This window comes from Channa argus, chromosome 3, assembly GCF_033026475.1.
Source record: "Channa argus isolate prfri chromosome 3, Channa argus male v1.0, whole genome shotgun sequence".
Taxonomy (NCBI): Eukaryota; Metazoa; Chordata; class Actinopteri; order Anabantiformes; family Channidae; genus Channa; species Channa argus.
The window spans coordinates 22,574,337-22,587,250 of record NC_090199.1 but is presented as its reverse complement, the minus strand read 5'-3'; the positions used below and the strand labels follow the sequence as shown (position 1 = coordinate 22,587,250).

The 12,914-nt window shown below is 37.9% G+C and overlaps 2 protein-coding genes across 2 annotated transcripts; both read left to right on the top strand.

The window, feature by feature from the left end:
- Positions 1-660: 660 nt before the first annotated feature.
- lbx1b (ladybird homeobox 1b) lies at positions 661-3,416 on the top strand. Its single transcript, XM_067499711.1, has 2 exons — positions 661-1,449; positions 1,954-3,416. Exons 1-2 carry the CDS (start codon positions 1,122-1,124, stop codon positions 2,439-2,441), a joined length of 816 nt encoding a protein of 271 aa, XP_067355812.1. The 5' UTR covers positions 661-1,121; the 3' UTR covers positions 2,442-3,416.
- Positions 3,417-8,068: 4,652 nt separating this feature from the next.
- Positions 8,069-12,763, top strand: cenpk (centromere protein K). Its single transcript, XM_067498029.1, has 10 exons — positions 8,069-8,150; positions 8,412-8,513; positions 8,607-8,663; positions 9,197-9,260; positions 9,783-9,829; positions 9,933-10,015; positions 10,161-10,259; positions 10,479-10,614; positions 10,731-10,784; positions 12,071-12,763. The coding sequence occupies exons 1-10, from the start codon at positions 8,148-8,150 to the stop codon at positions 12,224-12,226; spliced, it is 801 nt and encodes a 266-aa protein (XP_067354130.1). The 5' UTR covers positions 8,069-8,147; the 3' UTR covers positions 12,227-12,763.
- The last annotated feature ends 151 nt before the right edge of the window (positions 12,764-12,914 follow it).

Genomic DNA, 12,914 nt, shown 5'->3' with positions numbered 1-12,914 from the left:
CTCCCCCCTTTCCTAGAGTAATATACAGACATTTTTGGTGCAATAAAGACGAAATGAAACGTCATGGAATGAAAAACAACAATTTTCTCTTTGCATTTTTTTTTTCATTTTGAGGAAAATAAACAAGTTGTCCTACTTCATAAATTCGTTTTCTTATGTAAATAGGCTGTCGTCGATTTTTCAGAGCAGACTCGAAAATAAACCCATCATGTCAAACCTGGAGGACGCGGGGGAATTTGAGAGGAGATGAAATATTTCTCGGATGATATAAAAGGAGCCCTTTCGCCTGAGTTATGGCCTGGATTTGGCGTTGCTGGGAGGGATGCATGCTGCTCCTTCTCTCCCGCCCCGGAGAAGGTATCATCAGAGCTGATATATGGCCCAACTCTACATTACCTTTATAAAACAAAAGATGGTCCACGCTTTGGGTCGAGAAAAAACATCATTCTAGAGCTTCGTCAACTAAAATAAAAGACTGGAAACTCCTGCTGAACTGAAACTGAAGTTTTACGTGTAAATACGCATAAATAGGCTACGGATTGTGATTTCTCTCCCACCTTCTCCCTCTTTCTCCCTCTCTTTCGCTCTCTCTCTCTCTCTCTCTCTCTCTCACTCCCTCTTTCTGCTTCCCCTCATTTACCCCATATACCTATTCTGGTATCTCACCACACGACTAAATTAGACCAAAGATGATAAGAGCACAAAGCATTATAATTCCGCCGGGCTCCTCCTCTTTCCAGCCATGCGTCCTAATTAATGGGACACCCCCAGTCGCAAAAAGCCCCGCACTGGACTGCAACATAGTCAAAGAGTGAAAGGGAAGAGGGCGAAAGTGCCACTGGAGATAATTGATTACCTACCAATCAATGATAACTTGTTAGTAATCGTCAACTCTTTGGACCTCGCCATTTTCAGGGAGGCATCTCACTCCTGCGGACTTGCTGCTCCCGAGGACCGACACTTTGAAGACATCCCACTTTGGAATAAGATTTTCCTTTCTTCGTTCTCTCCTCCGTCCTCAGCATTGTCTTTTTACCTCCTAATTGTTATGTGACTTTTCCCATCCCGTTTGTTTCCCTGAATATTTCATCGAAATCCCGTAGAAACTCTGCGTACAACCAATGATGACATCCAAAGAAGTGGCCAAATGTGATGCAGTGGAAAACAGGAGGCGAAGTCCGCTGGACCACTTGCCGCCTCCTGCGAACTCCAACAAGCCTCTGACCCCCTTCAGTATCGAGGACATCCTGAACAAACCTTCTGTGAAACGAAGTTACACAATTTGTGGCACGGCTCATCTAATTTCGTCCTCTGAGAAGCACCGTCCGTCCAGCATCCCTCTGTCCAGCCGGGCTCTCCTCACCCAGACCTCCCCGCTCTGCGCGCTGGAGGAGCTGGCAAGCAAGACCTTCAAAGGGCTGGAAGTCAGCGTTTTACAGGCTGCGGAAGGTAAATAAACATCCCCGAAATACATCGTTTTTTAAATCTAGCATTTCGGATTGTGTTTTGCAGTGTTTTCCTCTCTTTTTAGGGGCCTGCAATGGGAAAAAATTATATTTTTGTTACACTTTGCATTGCGCGCTCGTATTAGATGTGCTTGTTCAAAGGTAATTGCTGTTTTTCTTTTGCGTTCACCAATGTAGATTTTGTATAGAAAATGTCTCATCTAAAAAAAAAAAAAAAAGGTGTTCACTGTCTCGGCTTTTCTTCAACGAAATTAATCGCCCCCGCATTTTCTTTAATATTTTAGGGCCTTATGTGTCTGGTGCTTAATATTTCCCACTGGTGTCTGTGTAATATTCCAGTAATGACCTGTTCCCACATGGATTAGAGGCTTCACTGCTTCACAGACAAGCATCACTTTCATTGTTAGTTTTGCCTTAGCGGCACGGACCAAGTCCTGCACCTGCAACTATCAGCGGTTTTCACTCAGCCTCCTTCTCTCCCTAACAGGCCGGGACGGGATGACTCTGTTTGGCCAGAGAACCACCCCGAAGAAGCGTCGGAAGTCTCGGACGGCCTTCACCAATCACCAAATCTACGAGCTGGAGAAGCGCTTCTTGTACCAGAAGTATCTGTCCCCAGCCGACCGGGACCAGATCGCGCAGCAGCTGGGCCTGACGAACGCGCAGGTCATCACGTGGTTTCAGAACCGGAGGGCCAAGCTAAAACGGGATCTTGAGGAGATGAAGGCCGACGTAGAGTCGGCCAAGGCCATCGGGCAGGTCCCATTGGACAAGCTCGCCAAGCTGGCGGACTTGGAGAAATGCGCCAATGGCACACTGGGCCACCCGCGGGCCGAGTCCCCCGCGCGGGGCGGCCAGCAGGAGCACGAGCTGGCTCAAAAACTGCGGACATCGCCGCTGTCTCCGTTCTCAGACCACACAACTAGTAAAGAGTGCTCAGAGGACGAGGACGTGGAGATTGATGTGGATGACTAATGGCGCAGAGTGGGGGACTGAGGGCTCGAGAAACACTCACAAAAAAGACGATTTAAAAACCCTCCCGAGGACTTGTAACTTACTGCTTATATTGTATACAATATCTCAGAACATGTACCAAAATGTAATGACTTTTATATCGGCACAGATAGACCTATTCATAGCGAAGCATGAACACAGATCAAGAAATATGCAGTCGTATTTTACAATGTATTCGTTAGCAAACTGTTCCTACTTGCAATCAAAGCAATATGGTCTAAAATGACGCGAGTAATTTATTTTTTTTTGACAATATAGGCTAACACACACACACACACACAATCACACGCACACACACACACCTGTTTCTTTGCCCTTCCTGTAAGGCCTATATCCTCACACACCACAACGAAAGTGCTCCTGTTTTTCACATTCTTTGCATGTAAATGCATGATTTGATTTGTGATCATTATCTATTTATATTTACTTTTTTCAATTTTATTTAAATGCCTTTGTGTTTTCTGTGAGCCAAATCGCCACTGAGTCACGTCGTTACTGCCGGATCGTCTCCTCCACCTCCTCCTCGCCGTCATCTGACTGTAACCCTTGACTTTATTTGGCGTCCCGATGCTGCAGTGCATGTTGATGATGTTGATGTTGATAATGATGATGATGATGATAATGATGATGATGGTGGTGGTGGTGGTGGTGGTGGTGATGGTGGTGGTGGGAAAGATACATTTCCAGTTACAGTTATGCGTTTCATGGGACTGTTCGAGCGATGGCGAGAAGCAACAATTAATATTGTGATTTTGACAAGCTATATGCTACTTTTTAGATTTATTGTTTTGGTACAATAGATTTACAGTTATAAATTTGTTATGTTTTGTACACCTGTAAGTGCCTTTCTAAAATCAGGATATTATTTGAAAACCAATGCACAGACTGTATTGTACATAGGCTACTATGGGAATAAAATGGCTTTTCTGAATATTTCTTTTACGCTGCAATTCTTGAATGAATATCGAGCTTTTTATTATGGATATAACAGTCTGCTTTTTTCTATTGAAGACAACAAAAAATCATTTTAGAAACAGGCTTTCTTCGCCAAATCTGGCTGTGTAGGCCTATCAAAAGCGGTCTGTTTAGGCGTATTATACTGCACTATTTTGTCCCATTGTGTCCTTTTTCTGCTAGGATGCTCTAAACATTTTGTAGTCCGGAATCTCACATCTCCTTTCACATCCTAAATGCGTATCGTGCCTTCTTGACCCTTAGACGTGTTTCTCCATTCGTGGCAAAAATTTATGTGAGAAACACAAATCTGGTGTCCGGGGGGGTGGGGGGGAAGACCAGGATGCCACAAAAACACAAAGTTTTGGGCCAGTTTCTCCGGGCCTTTATAGACCTTTTTTGTTCTGTGGGACTGGGCCGTAATTTTGAGCGTAAAGCATGAAAAGTGGGGACAAATGAGCAGCGTTCCCTGATGGGACGAGCCACAAAGGAGCAGGGCCGGTCCCCCGCAGGCAGCAATACTGAGACAAGTGTGTCCCACCGCACAAAAAGGACGCAAACGTTTGGAGGCCATATGGTTTCTGAAATTTCCTCACAATTTCAGACAATTTGATGGATTGAGTTAACCCTCCTTTTAAACAGTTTAACTGGGTGCGAACAAAGGCCATAATGCCTACATAGACTCTCTCTTCATGAGGGCATCTGCGGCTATTAATGTCTAGCTCCTTTCTTTGCCTGGCGTTTTGAACAAGTCAATGAATTACAATGAAACTGCCCCTTTTTTGTGAGCCGCTTGTCTTTCTCCGCTTTTTAGCTCTGGAATAATATGTTTGACTTCTGTCCAAGAACGTTTTCTAAGCAAGAAATGGATTTTGTTGAAAGTGTTTTTAATGTTAAGCAGGGAGCCATAGAGTTCAGACATTTATGCCAGAGTCTGGTTAGGGAGTCCCTTTGTTTGTTTTCTTCTCATCGTTTTTTTTTCTTCTGCCTCTTTATTTCTTTTGTCTTTAAGGAGTTTAATGAAGCTGAAAACATGGTGATGTGAGAAAGAGAGAGTGTCCAGAAGTGGAACTCAATCCTGTTTAACCCTCTTTGTTGAGAGAAATGATAAGTAGAGCTGTCTTCTTGTGAGTTGTTTTATAGTGTTTGCTTTCCCCCCCTACTTTTGGTATTCAAGGCAACCTGAATATGTTCACAGGCCTGTAAGTACTTTATATGACTGAAGCTATTGTAACATTGTAAAGGAAAATTTGTCAAAAACATTTAGTAATTCTTTAACCTCCCCCTCTCTCTATTTTACATTTATTAGCAGTTCATGAACATTTAATAAAGGGTTTATAACACACTGTAATGTTGTTAAAAGCAGCAATAGGTTAAATATTTGTTACACCACAACCTCTCCTATGGGCACATAATATGGTTTTAGTAAAATATCTCTACATAAGTTATTATTGGTGACCAATACTGTACATTCGTAAATTTAAAATTGTGTTAAGTATGGTTAGATCTGTTTTATGGTGTTTTATTATTAGTATTATCAATTGTTACAATACTGTTTATTAATGCAAATAGTGGATTATGGGTAAATGGCACTTGCTATATTTGATATCGGGGAAAGTTCTGTTTAATAATTAACCCTCGATATTTTTAATTACAAGCAGAGAAAAATTCAGGTAAACAATTTTTAAACTGACCTGCAAATGTGAACATGTCAATTTAAAACTTTTGGTCTTCTATTTGTATGTTTGTGTGTGTGTGTGTGTGTTTTTGTGAGTGTAGGTGTGTGTGTGTGTGTTTGTCTGTGTGTGTCTTCTGCAACCTATTCGGAATCAAGCATATTTATGAAGGGAGAGGGTGTTAAGGCAGGCCAAGTTTATGGATTTCACTTGCTTATTTTATGAGAGCTTGTCAGGCGGGCCTGGCGATAAGTAATACTACAGTCTGAGGGACCACTTCGTGGTAATTAATCTGGAGGTCTTAAGTGTATTTCAGGATTTCACTTGAAGATGGAAAAAATCACTACTTCAATCGTCCGGAAAATTGAAGTTTGATGCATGAGTCCCTACTGAAACAATAGTACAGCCCTCTCTCTTTTCATCACTTTACATCCCCTCCCCTTTTTCTACTCCCACTCTCCCCCCTCTCTCTTTATTCTGTTATTTGCACCTTGTGGAAAACAGTCTCAGGTGCAAAGAGTAAATTAATATCAGAGACACCGGTCGAGTGACAGCATTAAAGACAAGCATTTAAATTAATAAATTGTTTCCAGTATGTCCCCAGTAAATAGGATAAAAAAATAAAAAATGTATATCTATAGGCCTAGCCTCTCAGTGTATTACTACTTTTAACATTGTTATTATTGTTGTTATTATTATTGTTATTATTATTGAATGAGTATAAATGAAGATCTTTAAATGATTTTATATTTGCCTGGAGTTAAATCACTCTATATATCTAAATAGAGCCGAATTGTAGAGTTTTAATCATAGCCTTCCTGTGGAGCCAGTTAATACTTCAAACTTCAATTTTACGGGCGATTGAACTAAGCATGTTCCTGACAGAATTGATGTATGTATTAATTTCCTTTAACTGTTGATTAATTAGGCTGCGCTGAAGGCTCAAATGGAACAGTTTGTTGGGGAATTTGCATATTAATCAAATTCTAGTTGATCATTCAAATAATTCAGGCTATGAGTTTGGAAGGTAGTTTGAAAACATATAAAACCACGTAAACATAGTTAATAATTTAATAATTTTTCTGACTGCTGTTAAGAGAAAGAATGAGGAGAAAATAATGCAAACTGGCTTTTGTGTAATGAGCATTTTCTACTGTACACTGTGGAAGTTAATCAGATTTTGTGAGATTTAAATGCTAAAACAGCTTCGAGTTATTCTAGCTAATATATGAAATTCGTACATTTGAATACGCTGCACAAAAACAAAACAGTTTTCACATATTCATAAAAAGAGACCCTTCTGTAAAAAACTGTAATCGAAATGATTAAACCATTCTCAATTCTTTTTGTCATTCTTGTTGTAAAGGTAGTTAAGCATAAGCAGGTCATCCTTTTCTAGTCTAATATTGATTGAGGCCTATTGCCAAATTTTTAGAATGGATGTGAATCAAGGATGTAAATCTCTCTCTCTCTCTCTCTCTCTCTCTCTCTCTCTCTCTCTCTCTCTCTCTTTATATATATATATATATATATATATATATATATATATCGGTATATATATAATCTCTCAGTCGTTACACAATTACACATCTATAGCTTTCAAAAACTACTGAACAGAAATACACAGGGATTGTGTAGACAAGAATGAAAAATGGTAATTATGGGGTCAGGTCATAATGTTATGTAACAGATGTACTTGATGAAAAACTACATTTTGCATTTTGTGTAGAATAAATATGCCTAATATACCCAAATAGTAAGTAAATACATACACAAGGTTTCCATTCCATTTTTTTAAATCAGGTGCCAACTTAAAACATATGATGGAAGCTATTAATATTAATACTGTTATAAAGTATTACTGTTTTTCGTAACTACTGTGTAATATGGTTTTTAAAAATTGACAGCAGGAGGGAGGTGCAGATGTTCAGAAGCTTTAAATTTCAGTCTGCAGCTTTACAAGTGAGGAGAGATGAACAGAGACACCTGCTGGTGCTTACGGAGCACTGTTCTCCACTACAGTGAGCAGTTAACCAGCCGTGGTGCGTGCAGGCGCGCGCGTGTGTATGTGGGGGTGGGGTTGGTGGGGTAAGTATTTATTTATTTATTTATTTGTCTTTGCATTGACATCATTAGGTTTGATTGGGTAGGCTGATAGATTAGGTAGATTTACAATTTAGTAATGTTAAGAAATAGAATGTGTTAAAGACAAATCAAAATGAGTGTCTTATTACAATTTAGTAAAAGAATAAGCAACAAAAAAGAAAACATGTTGATTTGGATTTTTTGTAGTTTCATGTGCTTTACTTTATTCTTAAAAACATGTTGAGTTTTGTTTTGAAAATGCGTTTGTAAATGTGTATTCTTGCTCAAACTGAGTTTGATTTGCATATGAACTTGGTTTACATTATGTCTTAAAAAAGAGTGTAGTGTAGTAGGCAGATCGGACACATTTTTCAGTTTCAATCAGTGACAATACCAGTAATAATGATGATAATGATAATAATAATAATTTAATAATTAGTTTTCCCCCAGCTTTTAGACCCATGGTACCTGCTTACCTGTGCCCTCACCAGCCTATAAATTGGCTGCAGCAGTCTTCTCCTAAACCTCAGACCTGGATGAGGTTCAAGAATTAGATTACATTTTTCTCAGTTGTATTCACATTCTCTATATGTTTCACAGTGTGCATTATTATTAGTAATGCGTCATACATTGTTTGTCGTTGCTGTAAAAAAAAATAGTAATAAATACAGCAGAGTGAAAGGTTTCTCAAAATTTTATATTTTCATATTTGTATATTTGCTTAACTTGTCTTATTTAAACCATCTATAATGATGCAACTTGGGGAACGACACATTTTCAGTTTTCTTACTCTTTTCACAGACCTAAGCTGATAATCACTGAACATGCGCAGTCCTGCGCAGCATCAGTCTATCAACTCTGTCGCACATGTTACGTCATCATAGTTGGCGGTATTTTGAAAAGGAGGTGTCTTTGTGTTGGGATCGTCTGCTGAACATTGGGGTTGCAAATTATGGTAAGATGGTTTGTCGTTGAATAATTTTTGTAGTTCATATATGGTCACGAAGACATATGGTGCGATGTTTTCATATTTATTATCGATAATATAACCCCCATGCTGACGTTAATAGGTTTTCATTTCTCCGGCGGGAGGCATTTTAAGGCCGATGCTAAGCGATATACTGACTGTACCAACTTTTCTGAGCTGAACCCAGTGTCTTGAACATAGTCAAATCTAAATGAGCATCCTTTTGATAATTTGCGTTTCCGTGTTCAGGCTGAGGTGAAGCCGCACTGTCAGGAAGCACCAGAGCTGTCACAGGCTGCTCTGTCCGAGCTCCTAGAGCAGTGTGAGGATCAGTTTGCTCTGCTGGAAAAGGTAAACTCGTGTTTTAACCTGACAAACCACACTCACCCACCGTTTCGACTGATAAAAGGTACAAACTGCAGACTGTGTGTCTTTGTGTTGCAGCTTCAGAATGAAATTATACTGTGTGAACCAGATTTTTGTGAGAATCCACAAGAGCAGGTGAGACATGTACATGTTCGTTTCTGGATTTTTCAGTTTGTTTGCTTTATCTTTTGTTACTAATATATGGAAAAACCCTGAAATTGTTGTTTTCCACTTACATTTATCAATTAATCTGCACAATCTTTTCTTAATGAATAGTTTGATCCAAGAAATGGCAGATATTAATGCATATTTGCTATTTTAAATAACCACAAAGTAGATGGATTCTAATGTCTTGTTTTATACAGCCAACTGTCTGCAACTCAACAATATTTGGTATCTTACTGTTGTATATAAAGAAAAACTTAAAATCCTTTGTAGCAGCAACAACATTTTGTAGTCACAGAGATGTTAATATAGTTGCATGTGAATCACCCACTAAGCACAGGCTTGGCATTCCAGCAAATTGATTTTTGATTTGTTGATGAAATGAGTATTTGTAAGTAAATAACTCAGTAACCAACTAATTATAAAATCACTTTATTTTTGTAAATGTATTGCTTGTTTTTTATTAAGTTTGTTTTTCACTATAATTATTCTGTCTCCAATAGTCAGTAAATCGACTGATCGCCACAGAAGCGGAACTGAAGCAGTGGCTGACAGTGGAGCCTACATGTAAGTCCTCAGTTAACACTGTAAAAGAAGTTGTAACGATAATGTAGTTATTTACTCCTGAAGTACGAATATCACAAATGAGTGCTACGCTTCGCAGTGCTTTCCACACATACAATACATTATATTTACTGCATCTAACTAAAGGACTAGAGAACTATTTCCCCTCATTTTACAGCACCTGCAGACTATTTATTTGCTGCTTAAAATGTCAAACATCAGCTCAGAGCAACTCTTTGTAACAACTCTGAACAATAAGTGAACTAAGTGTTTCTGTAGTAGTGGTTGGCCACTTAATTTAATCTTTGACATATTTAAATAATCAGCATTGGGTGCTCTCTGCACTTATGTTGCCCATTTAAGTGTCTGCAGACACATCTCCAGCTTACACAACAATATACATCCAATTTCTATACTGTCAAATTAGAAACACATTTTTACATCTGCTGTATTTTATTTTATTTTTATCACAAGATTTGCACTTTTAATGTGTATTTGTGCATTAATTTATTTGGGTCTATCCAGTGTTGTCAGCAAATTCTGAAGTTTTGCTTCAAGCTGGTAAAGAGGAGGTATGTTTATGTAGAAATTGCAGCATTAAAAATGCCTTTATTTCATGCCTAAATAAAGGCATTGCCAGCTAAAACATGCATTTTCTTACTTTGTTTTCCACAGATGCTCAAGCTGTGTTCTGAACTTGAAATGGTTGTTTCTTGCTGTGAAACCAAAAAAGCCAAACTGAGAGAAACAAAAGAGCTGTAAGTAACCTCTTAGTTAACTGAAGGCTTTTCTTTAAATTACCGCCCACCCCTAGGGCATATGAATCATTTATGAGAAAGTCATTATCTTAAGGATGATATAAATCAAATACATGTTCTTCCTTTATCTGCTTATACATTTTAGTGAACAGAAGTGGCTGGAAGAGAAGAAACAGGTGCTGTTAGCTGCCTGTGATCACGTTGAACGACTTCAAATGGAAAAGAATGTATTATCAGAGCATAGGTAAGTGTGATGGCAAAGAGGAGTTTAAGGTATGCAGTGTATTTCCAGCCACGAAGCATGTGATAAGTAACAATTATTAGAAAAAGAAAGAAAACACTGGATTTCTGTAAAGGTGAATGAATATGAAAACAAAATACAGTTTACAAAGAAAAATTAAACAATGTATTTGTTTAACAAAATCTTGAAATTCTAAACATTGTGTTGGGACGCACGACACAGTATACTGCAGGACACCAAGGAGAAACTCCAGAAAATGAAGGACTACCAGGAGAGGTTAATGGAGTGTCTAGGGAACATCCTGGGAAAGCATCTTCCTCTTCCTCAGAATAATTCCATTTCAAACAAGAAGAAGAAGGTAAACAGATAGATGTTGTGTTTGATGATTGTCAGTGCTTCTGTATCTAGTTTTCATGTGAGAGCTGTGTTACTGTTGCAGTGTTCTTTACCTTTTTTGTTTTATTTTATTTTTAGAACATTGAACAGGAGTTAAATGCAGACCTGATTTCACTGAATGAAATTCTCGAGGTGGGTTTGATGCATCATATAACCTGCTTTAATGCTTTTTGCTTAAACAATACTATATTAACATAACATTTATCATTATTCTTTCAAGTTAAGGGCGATACTCAAAAGTCCAGTTCACATAGATCACAAAAATTCCAGACTTTGGGTCAAGAGCTTCTCAGCTTCAGGCACAGACAGACAATTGAAATGCTGTTAAAATAGGGACTTTACAGAACAGTTTTTGAGCATAGTGGCTGTGTTATTAACTGTGAGGATGTACCTTCATGGGCCGTATCTTTTAAAGGATGCAGGTCCTAATAGACCTTTTTAAAGCAGTCATTTTGCTAAAACAAGAAAATCAGCCGTCTAAAGAGTTCATTTAATAAAAGCTGCGTGGTTTGTTTTATATATGAACCAGTTCGGGTTATCTCCATATTGGGCATTGTGTGTGTCACTGGTAATAGAGCTGTTGTTAGTGTTATTAAATGTGTGTTTTTCCTGCTATAACTGCTAAAAAAAATAAAATTAATAAGATGTGGAAACAGAGTTCAGTTCACAAATATGTTGTTTTGGAGAAACTCCCACAGGAGTGAAGAGAGTTATTTATTTATCCCATCTCTATTATTCCTTTTTTTGTATCGTTGAATTACAAGAAAACATACATGCATAGTCAGATTTTACATGAGAATGATAAAGTGTGTGTCTGCACCGTTCAACAAACATACAGTCTCCCAGCAGAGGACATACACTTATTTCCTGATATGTATATACAGTTAGGTAAAAAGTTAGCATTCCCTTATTTTGAAATGGCAAAAAAAGTAAAACAAAGCCGGGTGCAAACTTTTGCAGCAATATAATTTTTATTATTTTGCTATAACGATTTTATGTCCTCTTTGACCATTTTTCTTAATTCTAACGATAAAGGCACATTTGTCCTAACTGAAGGTGAGGTGTAAGGTTAAGTTTGCTCCCCCCCCTACATGCCCTTTCATATCAGGGGATGCAAACCTAACACAATCACTAACTTAACATAATAAAAATAATGCACCTTTAGCTCCTTTCATCATCAGAAGTAGGTCATACTGTATACTATAAACATCCTAGGCTATTCCAAATGATTATGTGCACATATATCCCATATTTAAGTGTCAGAGCCCTTGTCAAATCTCTACTGTATATTACCAGATAAAGCCCCAAATTCAACTCAAAACCAATAAAACCATCTCTGTGTAGATGCATGCTATCACCTTTTGTTATTAATAAGTGTACCCCTGTCCTCTGTACCACTGCCCTCTGTACCACTGCAGGTGCTTATGAACAAGGTCCTGATGTGTCCACACGACCCCTATGTAACAATAGATGACACATTCTGGCCACCCTATGTAGAGATGCTGCTCCGCTACGGAATTGCAGTGAGACACCAAGAGAATAACTTCAAGATCCGCTTGGAAACCTTTTTCTAAACCAGTGGTGCATCTCAATCACATTTGAGTGTGCTTGTACAGTACTACCATTATGTATATTTGTATAAGATAATATGAAGATGACTTATGCTGGGAAATCAATGGGGCTAACACTTTCTAGTGTCCATGGCACAGATGTAGTGCATTATAAAATTAGCATTTTCTAAGTTTGCCAGTTAGACTTCATCTTAGCATTTTTGGATCTATTTTATACCACATTTAGTAAAACATCTCAGAATATCAATGTTTATTAAGTAAATGTTTTAATGCTTTGTATACATTTACATTTATACTCAAGAGGGTTGAAAATTCTTCTTTTGGCAACTTATCTTTTTTTTTTTTGGGATCATCTTTTTATAGCTGTTTTTGGTTGCTATGTTTAATCAGAAATGCTCAATGTTGGTATTTATCTGTTCTTTAAACTGATCATAAATTAAGTATTAACTCAATTCTAAACTGTATATATGTAAGTTCTTTAATTTGTAGAATATATATATATGTGTGTGTGTGTAAATATTTGTGTTGTTTATGTTCAATAAAGTTTATAAACCCAACATATGTGTTGTTTGAATTATAATCAGTGGTCCTCTCTGATGTAGGTGACCTGTAGGAATCCTCCCAAGCAAAAATGATCAGTGGGAGGAAATGGATTAAATTGAAGAATCAATGATAAAAATATAAGACTTCA

Excerpts from the sequence above, each read along its gene's own strand:
- cenpk (XM_067498029.1), top strand. Across the intron at positions 9,830-9,932 it reads TTCAAGCTGGTAAAGAGGAG|ATGCTCAAGCTGTGTTCTGA; the intron begins GTATGTTTATGT and ends TGTTTTCCACAG. Across the intron at positions 10,260-10,478 it reads AATGTATTATCAGAGCATAG|TATACTGCAGGACACCAAGG; the intron begins GTAAGTGTGATG and ends CGCACGACACAG.
- lbx1b (XM_067499711.1), top strand. The coding sequence starts at position 1,122 with ATGATGACATCCAAAGAAGTGGCCAAATGTGATGCAGTGGAAAACAGG. Across the intron at positions 1,450-1,953 it reads CGTTTTACAGGCTGCGGAAG|GCCGGGACGGGATGACTCTG; the intron begins GTAAATAAACAT and ends TCTCCCTAACAG.